Source organism: Thamnophis elegans, chromosome 1 (assembly GCF_009769535.1).
Source record: "Thamnophis elegans isolate rThaEle1 chromosome 1, rThaEle1.pri, whole genome shotgun sequence".
In the NCBI taxonomy this organism is placed as follows: Eukaryota; Metazoa; Chordata; class Lepidosauria; order Squamata; family Colubridae; genus Thamnophis; species Thamnophis elegans.
In genome coordinates, this window is record NC_045541.1 from 66,573,575 (window position 1) to 66,594,721 (window position 21,147).

Genomic DNA, 21,147 nt, shown 5'->3' on the forward strand with positions numbered 1-21,147 from the left:
TATAAAGATATGGCATATTCACTGGAACCGGGGGAAGGGGGGAAAAATGCCAGCAGGTGGCTGTGTTTTTGAATCTTAACCAAATGAAATTGTGGTATGGTGATAGTAAAATATATAAATTTTTAACATATACAATTTAAACTGAATGGAATATATGTGATTGTGGAGAAAACGCACGAAATGTACTTGTGACCAATGGATATGCTTCTACAAGATGTAATGAAAGATGATGCTTTTCTTTTTGTGTTTTTTTTGTAATAAAACTAATAAAAAATTATTTAAAAAAAGAGCTAAGCTTGGAAGAATCACTATGTTTCAGTCTCGGTTTGGGCCTGATAGTCCTTGAGGTTTTATTTGAGTATTTATGCAAGATTGGGTGCTTGATAGTCCATTTCATTTCTAAGATAATCTTTGATGCACATGCAGCAAACGTGATATACTGGCTGACCCAGAGATTGTATTCAGCCAGTTCTGACAGCTTCTGGAGAACCAGTAGTGGAAATTTTGAGTAGTTCAGAGAACTGGCAAATAGGCTGGCCCCACCCCCACTAGCTCCCTGCCTCCCATCTGATCTTTTCTTGTTGCCCTGAACAGGAGAACGCAGCTGGAAAGCAGGTTAGTGGAGTGGGGAGGGAATGGGGATTTTGCAGTATCCTTCCCCTGCCATGCCCACAAAGCCATGCCCACAAAGCCACAGCAACAAAGCCACAGCAACAAAGCCACGCCCACAGAACCGATAGTAAAAAAAAATGAATCCCACCACTGGGATGAGCCAGGAAAAAAATATTGTCTCTCAGATCTAAATCATCTAGATAAGGGAGATCCCAAACTCTTCAGCTGCTTAACCTCCTCATGACATTTCAGTTTGTTCACTGAGCCCCCCCCAATAGTTATTATATGAAATAATTTAATATTTGTATAATACCGTAGTACTATGAAAAATAACAGTACCAATAATAGATAAATGACACCAGTATCAACACACAGCTGATAGAGACAATTCCAGGCCATTCTTGTAAGTGGCTGATGATTGAACCCTGATAATCCTTTCTTGCCACTAGCCACCTCACTTTCAGGATTAGGGATTTGAGTGGAGCTTTATAGATACCCCCAAAGAATAATCTACCTTCTATAATTCACTGACTATTGTAATGGAGAATACATTAATGATCTTGAGGAAAGAGGAGAAATGCTGCCTAGAAAACAATCAGACAAGAGGGGCAGGAGCCAGCAATCACTTAATGGTCACAAAATGAAATTGAGAAAGGATCTGCCTTAATGGATCAAGCAGTTAAAAGTGGTAGGTGGGAAATTTGTACTTTGAGCTTTGCAAGATTCTGTTAATGCAGCCTTACAATAAAGTACCGTACAATTAATTTATCTGATCCTGTTTCCCCAATGGTCAAGCCTTATCCTGCTTCAATAATGAGCCTGACATGTGGGTCAGTCCTTGCAGTTTCAATGTGGAATAAGTTGAGTAAAGTGAATGGTGGAATCCCATAAGAACATAACAGAGTTGGAAGGGTCCTTGGAGGTTTTCTAGTCCAACTCAGGAAACCCTTTTCTGGAGGCAAATTGTTCCTCTGGTTAATTGTTCTGTCAGGAAATTTCTCTTTAGTTCTAGGTTGCTTCTCTCCTTGATTCTTGTCCTGCCTTCTTGTCCTGTCCATTGATTCTTGTCCGGCCTTCAGATGCTTTGGAGAATAGTTTGATTCCTCTTCTTTGTGGCAACCCTGAAATATTGGAACACTGTTATCATGTCACCCTAGTCCTTCTTTTCATTAACTAGACATATCAAATTCCCAGTTCTTTATATGGTTTAGCCCCCAGTCCCCTAATCCAGTGTTTTTCAACCACTGTGCCACGGCACACTAGTGTGCCGTGACATAGTGTAAGGTGTGCCGTGGGAAAAACACCCTCTATATTGAATATAGGCACAGAGTTAATTTTTTTAACATTTTCTAATGGTGGTGTGCCTCGTGATTTTTTTCATGAAAAAAGTGTGCCTTTGCACAAAAAAGGTTGAAAAACACTGCCCTAATCATCTTTGTTGCTCTTCTCTGCACTCTTTTTAGAGTCTCAACACTTTTTTTACATCATGGCGATCAAAACTGTATGCAATATTCCAAATGTGGTCTTATCAAGGCATTATAAAGTGGTATTAACACTTCACATGATCTTAATTCTATCTTTCTGCTTGGTTTCTCTTCCCACTGATAGACCCCACTGGTGGGAAAAATAAGTACCAATCACATGCCCTCCCTCCCATGATGTGGTGGGGAGTTGAGCAAGCATAGGAGGGTGTTTTGAATAACAGGTTTTGGCTGTCTCTCAGTGGCCCAACTAACATTTCTCAAACCACAGAGGCGCTAGACCTACCTAGCTGAGCCTTTTTCTGAACATGGGTCTATGGAGTTTTTTAAAGAAACAAATGCTAAACTCATCTAAACAAAATGCTGAGACAATAACAAGCAGAGGAGGCATGCGAGGTGAAATGGGAGGGTAACTGTGGAAGCTCTGCCTTTCTGGAGTTGTATTTGATGTTTTTATCTGTTCCTGTCTGTGGCGTGACAGGGAGAACAGACATGGAAACTTCTTCCCACATAAACAACATTTGTGGTTAGTCTTCTACCCACAGCCAAGCTGCACATTCCATTTGTTTCTGCCCAGAGTTTTCTTTGACAGGTAGACTGATTAGATGATAAGGGATGCTACTTGTTTTTGGGAAATTGTTTCTTGAAGCAAAGAAGCAAAGAAACTGTAAGCAAAGAAACTGTGGCCTGGAATGCTATGCCATTCCTGAGGAAAACTGACTCAATGTCTCTCAATTATTGCTAGATTTGATTACTACAAAGCATTTAGCATGAGGTATCACTGGAAGCTTCAACTGGTGCAAAGAGTTATGGTTGCTTACCTGTGGCATCATATTACTTCTATCCTACACAGATCTTTTTAGTTGCTAAATATGATAAGTATAATTACAATTTTTGATGATTACCTATAATGCCTTAGCTAAATCAAGGATCCCAAGTAGAAGCTTTTGTCATACAGTCTGACTATCCATTAAGACCAAGCTGAGGAGGCTTTCTATGTTCCTATCCATGGTGGAGGATCAATTGATTCGACAAAGAACATTGTCTATAGACACACCACTGTTTTGGAAATGAAATTCGGAAGAACATCATTCTCAATTTTAAAGCAAGAAGCAACCTTTTAATTTGTCAGGCTGAAGTGATTTTAACTAAGACTTTGTTCTGTCTGCCAGATGTGTCATACTATTACATTCTGATTTCATCTGTGGTCTAACATTGTGAATTTTAATTATCACCAGCTATCTAGACTTAACACATGAACTTCAGAAAAACAAATACAATATTTCCAATTATGCTTCATACAATTTCAATATGTAACATTGAAGTTGTAAAGTAACACAGCAGCAATCAACTCTGTTTTTGCATATCCATAACATGTGTATAACTAATATTTATGCAACTGTCAAAAGAAAATAAATATATTTATGGTTGCATAGAGTGATCTTTAACTTTTTTTTCCAATTTCAAGCTGACATTGAATTCATGTAATTCCTGAGAAGCATTTCACGGATTTCTCTTGGAATTATGATAGCCTTGTTTACAAATCCAAAGCTGATTTTATGTTGTTTAACTGGGATACTGAAATAGGACGTACATCCTTATAGGTTCCTGTGAGGGGTCTTCATGAATGAGATCCATGAATCTCTTTCCCTTTATCTTAAAATATCTGGGAAGAGGTCATTCATTTATTTATTTTGCTCTGAGGGAATTAAAAAAAAATCATTCAGCTCAACAGAATATCTTTGGATGAATGAACTATTAATTTCAAACAATTTATTTTATGTCTCCAGGAATTTTGAGCTGATTGGGGGGGGGGGTCAGAGGAAAATCAAAGTACTCCTGGGTAGAGCTCCATACCTGGACAAAATTTTCCAGGCCTTACCACCTTACCAGGTATGAGTCCTGAAGTGCTTCTATTCCTAACAAGCAAAGATGGTACCAGGTGAGTTATCTAGGCTTAGCCCAGCCATTTGCCTCAAACACAAAATCTTCCTGCACACACAGTTAGCATCTGCTCCCTGAGATACTTGGATACAGACTTGGGGAAAGATAATTTCACTTCCTGTTGTGATGTTCCTATCTCCAGGAAGTTGAAAAAAGCTGGAAGCAGAAATTCATTTCCTTCTCATTACTGAGTGAGGTAATTCCGGAAACAAAAAGACATCCCCATTTTTCTCCTCTGGTTTTTGTTACCCAGATGACAGCATCATGACAAACTCTGAAAGAGACAGAAAGAGTCATCAATCATGTGTCTAAGGAGTTCTCATCTTCTTATCAATCAAGGTCTCCGTCTCAGGGGTCTATTTGATTCCATCTATTCTGGCACGATTTAGGTGGTTGTTAGTAAAAGAGAGTGTGGAATGTGTAATCATAGCTTTCTGGTAAGAATGAGGCAAGGGACAAAGATCCAAGTATAGGTGAGCTTAGGAAGAGGGGTAGTGTTATAAACCATCATAGTTGCATCCTAGTCCTTGGGAAAATCACAACAGGCATTACAGCCTATCATGTGATAACTCCCTCACTTATGGAATGGGCTATATTGTGAAAGTGTTAATTTTGTTTCCTGACACAATTCCCTCCTCCCTACCAAAATTCATCTTCCCCTGACTGTATTTATGATAGGTCCTTAGAACAGATGCATATCTTGGTGATCACAATATGTTTCATGGTTGCAGTTTTAGTTTATGTTCCATGGAAAAGGTGATGCTACTTCAGGGATGAGTTCCTGCCAGTTCTAACCTCTTCTATAGAAGTGGTTCCACAAATCTACAGTGCCGTTTAGAACCGGTTCCAGATCCTTTCCCCCGCCCGTCCGCACAACATCAAGATGAAGAGCGAAGGGAGTAATTCTGGAGTTGAAAGTCCACAAGTCCTTAAAGCTGTCAAGTTTGAACACTCCTGGGGTTTTTTTCTAAAGGGTTAGGGGTGGAAGGGTCTTCTAACTTGACAGTTTTAAGACTTGCGTGCTTCAAATGCCAGAGTTCCTGAGCCAACATTGTGGTTGCTAAGCAAGAGCGGTGTTAAGTGAGTTACACCACATTTTACAAGTTGGCCATGCCCACACAGTCACCTGACTGCCAAGCCATTCCCAACCAGTCATATGGTTGGCAAGCCACTCCCACAAAGCACGCCACACCTACAGAAGAGGTTCTAAAAATTTTTGAAACCCACCACTGTGCTACTTATATACAAAAGGAGGTAGTCAACCTTATCCAACTGTGAATTTTGAAATTGGCCTATTTTCTCTGATAACTAATAGTTATGAAATTGGCTACATACAAAGCTTCAAAGGGAAACAAGCAATGGCCACAATCTCTGCTTCCATTAAAGATGTAATGAGTAGCAAAGAATTCTGTTTTTTTAATGTACATTAAATGCATTAAAATGAAAGTGTTCTGGTTCAAACTTGTGCATGTCTTCATAGATAAATTGAAAACAGATGATTACTGTATGGTTCCTACTGGAACTTACAACTGCAGTGCTATCCATTTATAGAAACCTGCAACTTTTCTACCGGTAGACTATTTCTTGAATTGGTAGGCATTCTTTAAGCTATCCAGCCAATGCTGTCCTGTACTATTCGTGAAGCATCTATTAATTTTTTTAAAATCGTCTCTGACATAGTGCTTCATTTCTAGAAAACAGATCCTGCCTTTCAGAATGCAGTATTTAAGGGGAAAGAGTTAACAAAACATGTGCTGATTTTTTCTCACCATCAAAGTCCACTTTTCCATCTCCATTGAGATCTACATCCTTCAGGATCTCATCCAACTCCTGGCATTGAGTTGCCTCATCTAAGAGGGCAGTCACAGCCTGGCGCAGCTCTAAACTGCTGATAGCTCCATCTCCGTCTGTATCAAACTAGAGAAAGAAGGAATTGCCTGAGAACTGACTGTATTACTTTTGCACTCAAACATCTGTTGCGGCAACCTGCTCTTTGGAACAATTTCTCCCTGGAAGGGTTTGGACTGCCTACTCATGTTGAGATGATATTTAAAACACTTGGCTCCTTCCCCAAGATCTGGGAGAGATTTGTGCCATGCCTACTGGTGTGTAATTTGTCTTGGCTATACCATATTGTTCTCTATTATGTTCAATTAAATATTAATATATATAATATATATATATATATATATATATATATATATATATATATATATATATATATATATATATATATATATATATCCTATTTTTCTTTCTTTTTTATTCTCCATCTAGCCTTCCCAGTCTTAATTTCCTCCTCTGCCTCCTTTTCTGATGCTTATTCAAACTCTCCAATCTTGTTTTTATTTTTTCTGTTCTCTCTCTACTAAATGACAGACAGTTGGCATGCACTTAGATAATTGCACAAGAATAACATCAGCATGTGACTCCTTTGCAACACTGAAATTTTGTGTACTGAGAGAGAGGGGGTTTAATGGCAATGGAGTTTCCCAGGCTTCTCCCTCCCATTTCCTCTTTTATTTTTGAAAAATAAAAATCCAAAAAATCATGTTTCATAAAATGGACATTGCTACCATATTTTGGAAATGCAATATCAAGGTGCAAGGAGGACATGTAGCTCAAGGGCTACTAACCAGAGAACAACATCTCATGATAAGATTGTGACTATCATGGGTGCAGAATGCCAGCTATTTAATGACTATGCCATGGAATTAATGATTGTCCTTGAAGTTTTCAAGTTAACTAATCAATTATTGTTTGGCCACCCATTTTTATCTCCCTTTCCTCATTTGATCTGAGTTTGGTTGAGCTCTGCTCTGAAAGAAATCAGACTCATTTCCTGATCACAGAAAGAAAATAAAATAATTTCTTAACCATTTGCTTTTCTTTGCCATGCTTCATCTGGTTGTCTTATATAAAGACAACACAAGGCTTTTGGAAACTAGCCAGATCTTTGAAAGTACTCGGAAGGAAATGTGAGGGAAAATAAAAATGCTTAAGGGAATGAAGTCTTTGGACATGATATCCTAAAAGGACTAGCCTCCAAGAAAGAAGTATTTTGAGAAGTCTGGAACTATGAATGATATCATTAAAGGGTTGGTTTTCTGGAAAAAATGGACTTTCTACAATACAAAAGCAAATGAGAGAAGAATAAAAATGTCTTGTCTCATCTCCAGGCTGGTAGACAGACAGGTATCATCTGAATATCTCATTTTTATATAATCAAGCATTTTGCTGATGTAGCAAGTGGAGTCTGGAAAGAAACTTAGGGCCTTTTCCTACTTTACATATCCAGTTCATAACTTGACTATCATACCTCACGGAAGGCGATCTTCAGCTCCCTCACACCCACCATATGAGCTGTTTCTTCTAGTACTTTGGGCCTCATCATCTCTACAAACTCCTCAAATCTATACGCCCTCCACTAAGAGGAAAGATAACAAGAAATGATTAGTTCAATTAATGGAAGAAACTTATATAATCTACCTTTCTTCAAGATATTATTTTATTTATTGATTAGATTTACCGTATATGAAACTGAGAGTTTCATATAAATCTAGTAAGTTGGAACGACCAAACACAGAATACTAATCCAGCTTTCTGTTTTCTCACAGTAGCTAACTTTCAAAAGTTTGTAAATTCTTACCATTTTTACTATTACTTACTATTTTTGCACATTTATATGCATATGTGTAGGACGGAGCCAAAACACATCCCGCATATATAGAAAAAATGGTGCATATATGCATACTCAATTGATACATCATGCATTGCAATTGGAACTTGTGAAAGAAACTGAAACTTGAAGAATTGCTATATGTCTTTTACAGTCAGTTTTTAAGTATTTTTTTAATGTTACCTGCTATTCAAAAACCTGAGCAGTTTTCTATCACCTGCAACTAAAATTATCAATTGCAAACTAAATCAGGACACCCGTACACTGAGACTGTACCCGATTCTGACATGTTTACCTCAGCAGCCTTGTTAGCAGCACTCCATCCTCTGACTTATTATTGACTGTGAGCCTTGGAAACTGGAGAAGTACATAAATATTCAACTCACTGCGCATTTTGATGTGCTGGGAGACCTCCAGCAGCTCCATCTCTGTAGGCATGTAGCCCATGGTTCGCATGCAGTCTCCCAGATCTTTGTAGCTGAGGAAGCCATCTTGATCCGTGTCAAATTCCTTGAAAGCATCTAGAAGCTCTGCCAGGAAAGGCCAGGAGGGAAAAAAAAACACTTTGCAGACATGGAGAAAAGATTCCTACCTTGACTTTTGTTCTCCCATTGGGGAGTCAAGAAAGGCCCCTGGCCTTGGAAGGCAAGCTTGCCCTTGAGAAGACTCTTACAGCCACGCCATTCAGAGGTTGCCAGGAACTGGAGAGGCTGGCTTTAATCCAAGAGTGTCAAACTCAAGGCCCGTGGGCCAGATGTTGCTTAGATCTGCCCCATGGGGCCGCCCTGGAAACAATGAAGGACCGACCCCTGGTGCCTCTGCCAGCAAAAACAGAACTCAGGAATACCATGCACAGCCCTCTCAGGCTCCTTTTTTGGTTGTGACAGCCTCCTGCAGCCCTCTGCCACCGTGCCCCCCCCCCCCCAAGCTCCATTTGTCGTAGCCAAAAACTGGAGCTCGGAAGCCCGTTTTTGCTGGCAGAACACTCGGGTCACCACAGGCACCCCGACATGAGTAACATCAAGCTGGCCATGCCCCCACTGGCCACGCCCACCCAGACTACTGAGGTCAAAGACAACCCTGATGCGGCCCTCAATGAAATCAATTTTGACACCGTGTGTCTGTCATAATCATTCTGACAAATAAAATTGCCATGTTGGCTAATTTAGAACCATCATGACCATTTACAGTTTGCAGGAGAGGCAGTTTATTAATAAAGTCCTATACATAAAGAATTATTATTATCACTGATTTTCCTTTCTGTACGTTTTTCTTCTAATATAAATCTTTACTACCTTTCCTCCTTAAATAACAAAAAAAGAAAAAATTCTAAAAGGAAAATAAGCTCTTACGATAATATTTATGGTGATTGGCAGGTAGTCTTCAGCTTATAACCATTCATTTAGTGATCATTCAAAGTTACCACGTCACTGACAAAAATGTGATTTATGACTGGTTTTCACACTTATGACCATTGCAGCAGCCCCATGGTCATCTGATCAAAATGTGATCAAATTTGACAACTGGCTTGTATTTATGACAGTTGCAGTTTCCTGGAGTCATGTGATCACCTTTTACAATCTTTCCCAGTTGGCTTCTGGCAAAGTCAACTGGGAAAGCCATATTCGCTTTACGACTGCATAATTCACTTAACAACTGCAATGATTTGCTTAATAACTGTGGCCAAAATGAATTGTAAAATGTAGCACAACCCACTTAACAACTGCCTTGCTTAGAACAGAAATGTTGGGATCAATTGTGGTCATTACTTGAGCACTACCTCTAAGCAACATCATAAAGTTTTTTTAAAATTTGGATTACCCCCCCCCCTTTTTTTTTTCTTTTTTTTTCTTTTTTGCAACAAGACTCATTTGGCTACAGGTTTTTAACTTTAACTTTAATAAAATTTGTATGCCGCCCACTCCCATTGGGACTCTGGGCAGCTCACAGCAAAATAAAAGCATTTAAAAATTTAAGAAGATCTGGAAACTTCTTGATGATTTTGCCTAGTTGATGGCAATTCATAAATAGCCAGAATAAATGACAATGGCTAAACTGGGTCCGTCTCATATTTTTACTTGCCCGTCTCATATTTTTACTTGCCCAAGAACTGATCATCCTCCACTGGTCACTCCCTTTCTTTTAAAAAATGCCTGTAATCCTGACTTAACAAACTAATTTTTGATTAAATAGCAAACTAGAATATTCCTTGACCTGATGAAACTATTTGAAATCTAAACCATCAAATTACATAATTAAATTATTTAAATCTTCTCAAACATGGACACTGAAAAAGAACTAAAGTTATGGAAGTGGAGACTGGGAACTGGGCAAATCCATAAAAGCCCTTTTAACTGATCAGCAGTGGAAAAGTGAGGACTGCATCTCCCCCTCATGGCCAAAATCCAAAGTCACATTCCCAAAACATCATGCAGCCAACTCACCATCTAGTTCCAATGGGGAAAGCTCTCTCTCCTAGCAAAAAAGGAGAGAAAAAAGAGAAAATATTTTATGTATGTATGTATGTATGTATGTATGTATGTATGTATGTACGTACGTACGTACGTACGTACACACACACACATTCTTTTCTTCAAAAACTAAAAGGTGATAATAACACATCCCACTTTACCACTTGAAACCAGAAATGAGGAGTATAGGGAATGTACAAAAGAAGGGAGGGAAAATTTATGTAACATTTATTATAGTTTCAGGCACATCTAACTCGCTGAAGAATCTTTTCTAGAGCTTCTTTATCAGCAAAGAAGAATTTGCCAAGAGACACGTTGTCCCTGAAAAAGCCTCCTTTGTGCCTATGGAAAGATAGGAGGTGTTCAAATCCCATCAGGATGCCAGGATCTCCCAGTCTGAAGCTGATTTGGTTAATCCTTCTTACTGCTTCACTGCAGGAAAATCTCAAAAAGTTCTACAAAGCTGAAAAGCATATTAAATGGGAGGGGGGACATTTTTGCTGTCTCTGGAATTTGCAACCATTACAAAAAGGGACTATCTCTGTACTATCTAATGTAATCTGCATACGATGGGAAAAAAGGTCCCAATTGAGCAGAAGTTTTCAGAAAGCATCTTAAATGAACAATCAATAACAAATTGAAGAAAACATGTCCAAAAATAAATAGCTTTGGATTGGTAACACAGTACAAGATTATGTTTTTCCCACAGATCCCGGAAGAGAGGATCCAGCTTTTACTTTTCAAATAGCTGTTAATAGCAATTTATCTTTCAAACAATAAATGTCGGTGAGGAAAGCCATGCGGAAAACACCCAGAACTAGGCTATTGAAAAACAAGAGGGATTTTCAACATGTGCAGAAAATTTCAAAGTTTATTGAAATTCAAGTCTCATTACACAAAAACACAAAGTAGAGCAAACCCCTCTCCTCCCCAAAACAGAAAATATTCTGACACCAGGAGGATTATTTTTAAAAAACAAGACGAAAAGATATATACAAAATTCAGTTATAGCCATTGTTTTACTATTAAGTCATATTTTTCCAACAGGTGTCCTCAAAAGTCCCATCTCTTGATTGACATAGGGGAAAGCTTGGCTAAAGAGTTGAGGACATTAAAACACCCCCTTCCAAATACCTACATCCTTCTACCCCAGGGAGAAATCCCTTCCCAAATTAATCTACTGAAAATTGGATTAAATGGATTGGAGATCAAGCTCACTTTTCATTTAGGCAAGCTGTATCTGGGTCACGGAATCCTCACAACCACTAGAACTAGATTGTCCCAAAGAAATACAGCAAACTCTAACTCTTGGTTGCCATCTAGTGGTTACTCATATTTGGTAGCCCAGAGATACCCCTACTTAATTCACCATTCCAGGTGAATAGGAAGACGTTCTGCATAAAGATTTTTACTCATAACAGAAGCTGTTGCTTCATCCTCTCCTGAAGTAGAGACTGCTGAAGTACTTCCAAATAAAAGGACATCTTGGAAATCACTGCATGGTCCTTATATCTTGCACACCTACTGGTCAAGCTAATGCAATTTTCTGGCCTAACAAGGCAGCAGAGTCAGGCTGTCTTTATTAGCAGTGGAGAGTTGATAATCTATGTTCAATGGATCATGCCCCTGTTCTTTAGAACATAAGTGGGTGCAATCCTTTCCCTGCATGTTCTGTTCTGTTTCTGCCTGTTCTGGTTGCTGGAGTTCTGTGATTACTTGATCACTGAAGCTTTGCCTATACAGTAATATCATGCACCAATCAATTGCTGATTAGTAAGGAACAGAAGAGAAAGTAAAGTTGTGGATTATTAGTGGGTAACCATATTAATGTTAAACATTAATTAAAATGTAAATTAATCTCTCATAGGAGTTGTGAATATGCACGCCTGTATAGGTGATGGCCCACCTCCTTTCTTCTCTAATATCTTACTCAGCATGCACTTGGTTAAGTAGCTACATAGCCTTATACAATGGCAGAATTGCCAGGATAGATCATGATCATTCAACCCCAAAGTGCTTTAGGTAAATATATCCCAATATTGCTCACTTTGGTTGGTGGTTGCTCTCCAGGGCCCATTAGGCAGATCATTCATATCATCATTCCTGAATCTAGGATCTGCAGGCTGCATGCAAATTGAGGCTTTGTCACAGAGCTTCAGACCCTCCTTGAGGGATCCTATGCCCCCCCCCCCCAGTCCTATTGCCTGCTGTTTTTAAAAAATTGCTTTGCAGGAAATGTACTAATTTCTCAGCAGCAAGAGACTGCTTTGGAAAATGAAAAGGCTTAAGTATTTCAAATCCAGTGAAAGTTTCCTTAGTTACAAAAAAAATCCCACATTCTTGCAAATTACCACTGCTGAAAGTGCAAGTCAAATTCCATTTAAGTAATTATCCATCCCCTCTTCTTGACTTGCCTTCTAGGTATATTTTTGGCCATGGGAATGCAGTTGTCAGAAATTTTATATCAAAATATATTTTATTCCTTTCACTGTCTCCATCTTCCCTCAAACATTAAGAGAATCCACAATGGCCCGAGAATCAGCGTCCCCTTTAGATAATTGGCAGTCAAGCTGAAAGTAAGTTAATCAAGTAAAAATAGCAAAGGGGTGGGGTGGGATCTTTTACTTAACATCCTTAAATCTCAAATAAATTACTCAGACCTAATCCACATATTAAAAGTCTGTAAACACAAGTATATTACCGGTAATTAAAACGGTCTCCCAGCACAACTGCATGTTCACAAGAATAAACATCATAGTTAACATGTAGTCACACACACTCATGCCCCTCAAGTGTCATCCTAGAAACTACACATCCATAATAAGATCCCCTATAAAACAAGTCTCTCTCTCTACTCCATTTTCTCTGCAACTGCCCCCAGAGTAAACCTCTTTGCTTTGAGGAATAAATATTCTCCTTTGATCACAGCTGTCTGGATTTCATTTTTATTTATTCTCGTGCAACCCGGCATGAGTTGGAACCCGAAATTATTCTTCTAATACAGTCTTCTAGAGAAGATATGATACTTAATAGATCCCATTCTTTTCCATGATGCCGCATGTACTCTCCAGGCTTACATAAAAATGCTGGGTTATTTGAGTAGAAGAGCTGAACTTCCTTTTGCTTAAACTATTTTCTTACCAGGGTTGAAGCTAAGGTGAAACCAACCCAGCAGGTTGGTAGCAAAAACTAGCAGGGTCTAAGAAATAAGCAATGTTAAATCCATTTAGATTTAACTAACATTTACTTCTGGCAGTGACATTTCAAAAGCGAGAACTCTTAATTCACTCCTCAAGAGACAAATCTGTTGCAACTCCTCTTTTAGTGTTACTTTTGAATTATAATCTCAGGTTAGAGATGAAAGCAGTTCTTCCTTCAGGAACTTATTATTTCCAATGTTCTCCCAATTTATTTTTCATTGCCCAATTTCATCACGAACTTTCCTTATCCTTTAGGCCATAAGGGACTCTTATTGGAAACTATAGGTTTCTTGAATTCTCCTTTATAATGGTTTTTATTGAATTTTTTTCAACAGAATTAAACAGAATTAAAAACAATACAAATTTTGAATTAAAGAAGAATAAAGTAACAAGTATGGTAGTAGTAATAAGAAGTGAAAAAGAAATAGAAAAGAAAATGAAGATTCTAAAGTAGCTTCCAATCTTCTTGACAACAGTTATAGACACACTTACATTTTAATAACATTTATATTTAATATTTAATCTCTGACTCCATATATTGCATGTACTTGAACCCAGACATTTCTGGCTTTTAACAAGTGTATTATGCATATAAATGACATTTCATGTTGTCAACATTTCCATCAATATAAAATTTGAAGTACCTATATCCATTATTAATGATTTTTAAAAACTATATACCAATAGTACATCATTTTACATTTACATGGTGTGTGTGGTGTTAAGTGGTTATTTTGACAAACTTCAAACATTCCTAATTTCTTAGGTCTAAATAAAGTCATTCTAGCTACTAAGGAGTCATCATCAAGCATGAGATCTGATATTAAAGAGAGGAAATAATGTTTCTTGTCCTCCCTGTTGCTCCCCCTCTATACTCGGGCCAGAGTAATTTGCTAGAGGGTCTTACATGCTTACATATGAAATATTTTGCTGGAAACATCAGTCTTGGACACCAAGGCACTTCAATGTATTTTCCCAGGGTTCTAGTGGCCACTAGTGGTGAGGACAGTGAGACGACACCATGAACCCTGCCATTTTCTGCCACCCCACCAGAAACCCATAGTTGTTTTAAATGTCAGTAGGCTAAATGGATAGCCAAGGAATAACTCAGTAAATATGGATAAGGAGACTTTAATGATGTGGTTTTACTTGGTCTTGAATAATTTAAATTTACTTCACACTCCTCCCTCCAATTTACTACATATGTAAGAGGGGAATACTGGCAACCAGGACCTTCTCCATCCCAGATGCCAAGAGAAGCATACCCGCCTAATCCCACCACTATTGTACATTGTCATCCTGGCATCTTCCATCTTCAGGGGAGAATGGGCATGGCTGAAAGTGAAGAACTGGGGCAAAAGAGAGAGAAAGCATCATAGAAGTGAAACCCTCATCCATCAAATTGTGCTCCATAGTGACTGCAGCAGCAATAGAGGAGGTGCAACATCAAGGCAATAATGATAAAGAGGTAATAAGTCAGTGGGTGATGGGTATGGCTGGATGAAACCGGACCTGTATCTAAAAACTGTTGACAGGTCAGAAATGTAGAGGGCCTCCATGCTAACGATCTGTCAGCCAGGCAGCCTGGCAAGTGGCTTAAACCGGCTGTTCCAAGCACTACCTGCCTATGCTTACCCGTCCTGCCTCATTGCATGTTAAGATAGAGTCATTAGTGTTGTTTTTCCTGCCAGCACCGAATGCTTGGTAAGAAGAACAAAGATGGGAGACTCCAGCAGTTCCTCTCCTTAAGTTGTCCTGCACTGCAATCTTCAAGGAGAACCCCAGTTTCTGGCCTTCTTCCTGTAACAGAATAAAGATTAAGCCAACATGCTTTTCTGCCAGCCCAGAGACTGAAGAATGGTCCTCTCTAAGGCAACAGTGTGGACCTTGTTCTTTGTTGGCATTTTTTCAGCTGTTGACAAGGGACGGATGCACAGACTTGAGTCATCAATTTACCACTTATACACCCTGATGTCCCACCCAACAGGGCCCACTCACCTTGCCGAAGACTTGTTGAGGAAAGGGGAATAGCCTTGGTGGCAGCTGCATGAGGGTCATCTTGCTGCTTCTTGCTGTGCTTGGCATGAGGGCCCGACTGTAAGCTTTGTGGGAGGCTGGACTTTCAGTTTTGCTGTCCTTGGACTCGCTGTCATGCCTGGCAGGCCGCTTTCCTTCCCCCACTTTGCCTTCGGCTAGGCCCTCTGTCTCCCCTGGCTTCTTGTGTGGCATGGGACAGGTGCGTCTCTCTGAGATAGGCAACCCTGTATGAAGTCTCTGAGCATGAAAGACAAGGTAATCCTCTTAGATTTCACCCCCAGGAAGGAGCAGAGAGAAAGCTAATAAGAGGGGATTATTATGGCAATTTCAGGGCAGGCTTTAAAGCTGCTCTGGCTAGAGGTTCTTCCAGGGTTAGAAGGGAAGAGTTCTAGAGTTCCCAAGTGGGAGGGGCCCTAGGCAGGTAGGAGTGAGCCTGTCTGCACAAATATACTCCAATTGAGAAAAAAACATGTTTACCTCCATCCTTGTTGTTGAAGAAACACACAGATCAGCACTAGTACACGGTTAGGGCGTATGCCTGGAGAAATTTTTATTTATTTATTTTAGTTCCAGACCACCACTTTTCTTTGGAGCTAGTTCCCAGAGGTCCAGTTGTAACTGTGATCAGGACAATCACTGCAATCCCTTTCTGCCTGCTCACCCTTCCCTGGTAATTGTCAATAAGATTACATTTTCCCCGAAAATAACCCACTTTCTTGGAGGGAACACTAAATATTCTCATTAAAAGTGATACCTTTCTACCACTGTTTTGAGTTGATCTATGATTCTCCATCACCCAAAATGTATCTTTAAAAGAGGAGTGAATTTAGAATTTTAGAATTTATTAGAATTTATTAGAATTTGTAGGCCGCCCTTTTCCCTGAGGGGACTCAGGGCGGCTCACACAAAAACTGGGAAGGGGAAATACAGACATTAGGACAAACAAGTAATAAAATAGCAAGCAACATACATTCATCATTCGGGAGGGGTAACTATCCTATCCCCAGGCCTGACGGGCGAGCCAGTTCTTCAAGGCTATGCGGAAGGCTTGGACGGTGGAGAGGGTACGAATCTCCACGGGGAGCTCGTTCCAAAGGTCGGGGCTACTGCTGAGAAGGCCCTCCTCCTTGTAGTTGCCAGCCGACATTGGCTGGCCGATGGAATACGGAGGAGGCCTAATCTATGGGATCTTATCGGTCGCAGGGATGTAATTGGCAGAAGGCGGTCTCTCAAGTATCCAGATCCACTGCCATGTAGGGCTTTATGGGTGATTAATAGCACCTTGAAGCGCATCCGGAGATCAACAGGTAGCCAGCGCAGCTCGCGGAGGATAGGTGTAATGCGGGTGAATCGGGGTGCACCCGCGATCACTCGCGCGGCTGCATTCTGCACTAGCTGAAGTCGCCGGATGCTCCTCAAGGGCAGCCCCATGTAGAGCACATTGCAGTATTCCAGCCTAGAGGTCACAAGGGCCCGAGTGACTGTTGTGAGAGCCTCCCGATTCAGGTAGGGTCGCAACTGGCGCACCAGGCGAACCTGGGCGAATGCCCCCCTGGTCACAGCCGTCAAGTGGTGGTCAAATGACAGCTGTGGATCCAGGAGGACTCCCAAGTTGCGAACCCTCTCTGAGGGGTATAAAATTTGACCCCCCAGCCTGAGTGGTGGAATAGTAGCCAAATCTTTGGGAGGGAAACACAACAGCCACTCGGTCTTTTCTGGGTTGAGCACAAGCTTGTTAACCCTCATCCAGTCCATAACGGCCTCAAGGCCCCGGCTCATCACGTCTACCGCTTCATTGAGTTGGCACGGGGCGGACAGATACAATTGAGTATCGTCCGCATATTGATGGTATCTAATCCCGTGCCTGCGGATGATCTCTCCCAGCGGTTTCATGTAGATGTTGAATAGTAGGGGGGATAAGACCGAGCCCTGAGGCACCCCATAATTTAGGGGCCTAGGGGACGATCTCTGCCCCCCCACTAACACCGACTGTGACCTGTCCGAGAGGTAGGAGGAGAACCACCGTAGCACGGTGCCTCCCACTCCCACCTCCCGCAGTCGTCGCAGAAGGATACCATGGTCGATGGTATCGAAAGCCGCTGAGAGGTCAAGGAGGACCAGGATGGAGGAACGTCCTTCATCTCTGGCTCTCCAGAGATCATCCATCAATGCGACCAAAGCGGTTTCTGTGCTGTAACCGGGCCTGAAGCCTGACTGGAAGGGGTCTAGGTAGTTTGCTTCCTCCAAGGACCGTTGGAGCTGGAAGGCCACCACCTTCTCAACAACCTTCCCCAGAAAGGGAAGGTTGGAGACTGGACGATAGCTATTAAGAACAGCTGGATCCAAGGATGGTTTCTTCAGGAGGGTCTCACCACCGCCGCTTTCAGTGTGGCGGGGAAGTTCCCCTCCCGAAGGGAGGCGGTTACACCGCCTGGATCCAGCCTCGTGTCACCTCACTGCAGTTAGTAACCAGCCATGAGGGACACGATCCAGGACGCAGGTGGAGGTACTTACAGCTCTCATGGCCTTGTCCACATCCCCGGGGGTAACGTCCTGAAACTCAACCAGAGCTGTTCTACTTGGTCCCCTTGCGCCTCGGCTGGAACTGCAGGGGTGGAGTCCAAGTCCGACCGAAACCGAGCAATTTTGTCCGCTAAGAATTGGGCATATTCTTCAGCTCTGCCCTGCAAGGGTTCCCCCGCCTCCCTTTTGTTCAATAGGGAGCGGGTTATCCTAAACAGGGCGGCTGGACGGGACTCAGCGGATGCTACCAGGGTGGCTATGTGCGATCTTTTTGCTGCCCTAAGTGCCCTGGTGTATTCCCTGGTGCAGGTGGTTACCATTGCCCGGTTCGATTCGGACTTATCGGACCTCCAACGGTGCTCTAGGCATCTCCTCCGGCGCTTCATCTCCCGGAGTTCCTCGGTAAACCAAGGGGGTCTCCGGGATCCGCCGCCTCGGAGGAGCCGCAGTGGCGCAATCCGGTCGAGGGCCTCCGACGCTGCCGAGTGCCACGCAGCAGCCAGAGTCTCCACCGGACTGTGGGCGAAAGTGTCAGGAATAACCCCAAGCTCTGTCTGGAACCTTGACGGTTCCATAAGACGCCTGGGGCGGAACCACCTGGTCGGTTCCTCCTCCCTACAGTGGGGGTTTGGCCTCCGGAAGTCGAGCCTCAGTAGGCAATGGTCTGACCACGACAGGGGTATGATGTCACTCCCCCTCAGACCAAGATCACAAATCCACTGCTCCGAGAGAAATACGAGGTCAAGCATGTGTCCCGCTGAATGGGTTGGTTGAATGCACTGAATGAGTGCACGTTTTTTTAGGTTGAAACTGCATTCACTAAGCATAATCATTAAGGGCTGAATGTTGGATTAGACAGAACCCTGAACTGGTAGTGCTGGAGCCAAACTTTAATATCCATTCTCTCTTCTCCCGTTCTTCAACAGAAAGCTACAGGTAGAACCCAAAATCTAATATTTGACACAAGAGATCTAATCTTATATTTTAAATTTAGCAATCCTTGGCTTATCTTAAAAACCTAAGAAGGTTGGATCTGTGTAGCACTTGGACAAGAGACCCCTAGGAATTCTGAGACTTATAGCCTAGAACTAGGCAGTATACTAAGAGGCTTTGTCTGTCTCTCTTATTATCTGTCCATCTATCCCAGAAAGAGAGTACAAAGTGGTTCTGGAAATATCACTTCCATATTGTTGCCAATAAAATTAAATGATTGTGTGCATGATGTTACTAACCATGATGCAAGGCAGAGTTTAATATGATTTTTTTACTTAGGGAAATAACACAAAATGGTTTCATAATGCTTTTAGTACAAACCATGTTGCTTCCTCTCCTTCCCATGCCCATTCTGTGTACAGGAATACCCTTTTTGGCTGCTTCCACTTTTCCTCAGAATAGGACACGGCCAACTCACCACAGCCAATTCACCGCAGCCAAGCCACTACAGCCAACACAACATGGGACAATTCAACATGGCCAACTCATCATGGGACAACTTGTTGGTGGCAATTCAATAATTCAATTCTTTAAAATAATTTAAAATTATTTTAATGTTTGTTATTCACATTTCATTTTGTCCCTCCTTTGGCATCCGTTCTTTAATGGTTCTATTCCACTATTTCTTCGATATTTGTATAATTCTTGTTCCGTGATGAGTTGTTCCATGGCAAGTTGGCTGTGATGAGTTGTCCCGTGGTGAATTGGCCGTGGTGAGTTGGCTGCAGCAAGTTGGCTGTGGTGAGTTGGCCATGGCAAGTTGTTCTAGACCAGCTTTTCCTACCTCAAGTTTCACAACTACCTAATCCATCCACTGTTCTCTGAAGCCATCTCTTCTAGTCTTTCCCACATTCCTAATGAGTCCAACCCCCCACATCCCAGCCATGCAATACTGTTTTCCCATTGATTCTTCCATATCTCAAATCACCCCAACCTGCTTTTCATGGTTATGGTTCCCCAGTCTCCTTTTGGATTGGGAAAGCAGTTGTTTCTTCCACCTATTTTAGTAAAGAAATAAGTCTGCATTACGTTTTTTAATTGACAGGGGGCACTACATCACTGAGCTCTGAGCAGCACCATCTGTTCTTCAAGAAAATAATACAGGGTTGGATTGTTTGGCTTATTTTTGTCATTAGTAATGGCTATATAGATGTTTGATTCAATTCCAAGCAGATGCATTGGAGGACATGGGAATGCATAGATAGCATCTTCTGTCTGCAACTCTTTAAAGCAGCTGATTCTTTTCCAAGATTCACATGACAGCTGCATATGGCCGCCCCACAATACTGGGGTGGGGGGAGGGAGGGAAACACAGTTGCAAACAGGTGCTACAATGCCTGCTTTTAAAAACTTTTCAGATTCTGTTCCTAAACTATTAAAAAATAAATATTTTTTATATTCTTGTACAGCCAGTTTGGTGTAATAGTTAAGGCATCAGGCCACAAACCTGGGGACTGTGAGTTCTAGTCCCAACTTAGGCACAAAACCAGCAGGTACCCTTGGGCTCTCTCTGAGATTTTAGGATGTCTTACAAAATATCACAAAAAGTTCCATACAGCCCATAGAAATTACTAATTCCTTGCAATCCAGGATGGTTTAAAATTAGCTACAGTTCAGGCTGGTCTACCTTGTTTATTTGTTTTTGCCATTTTTTTTTATTTTCAAAACGAACATACAAATCTTCCTTCTTTACATACTGTAGAAAGTGTATCAGTTAGTTACAAAAGGCTTTTGTGCTTCTCTTCCACCGTCATCAAGTATAATTCATATTAACTCTAATATCTTAACTCAGATGTTTATACATATTACCGTCATCATACGTCCACTTTTATTTAACTATGATTGTTTAAACATCCTTCATCATAAAATATTCCAAGATTTAATACATAACCACATACTGGCATTTCATTTACTTATTTATAAAATCCTCCATTAACACTAAATCCTTATATCCTATTCTAGCTAAACATCCATAATATTTAATAACAAAATTTTCTAATCTTCCTTTCCAAATCCCTGTTTACAATTTACATCCAGTTTCCTTATATTATACCCCTACATATATATAGATTATTATCATTATCCTTTCTTTGACTATATCCTATATCATAACATTTTCCCCCTAATAATCAAAACTTAACTGTGTCTAATTTAGTTCTTTTTTATTGTTATTATTATTATTAACCTTTATATATAATCCAAAAGGA

General features: G+C 40.9%; 1 protein-coding gene across 1 annotated transcript; it reads right to left on the bottom strand.

Moving 5' to 3' along the window:
- Positions 1 to 4,282: 4,282 nt before the first annotated feature.
- On the bottom strand, positions 4,283 to 15,616 carry LOC116504737 (calcium-binding protein 4-like). The gene is made up of 7 exons (XM_032211953.1): positions 15,386 to 15,616; positions 10,161 to 10,191; positions 8,103 to 8,246; positions 7,974 to 7,980; positions 7,357 to 7,459; positions 5,807 to 5,954; positions 4,283 to 4,311 (listed from the first exon to the last, which is right to left on the bottom strand). The coding sequence occupies exons 1-7, from the start codon at positions 15,614 to 15,616 to the stop codon at positions 4,283 to 4,285; spliced, it is 693 nt and encodes a 230-aa protein (XP_032067844.1).
- Positions 15,617 to 21,147: the final 5,531 nt, after the last annotated feature.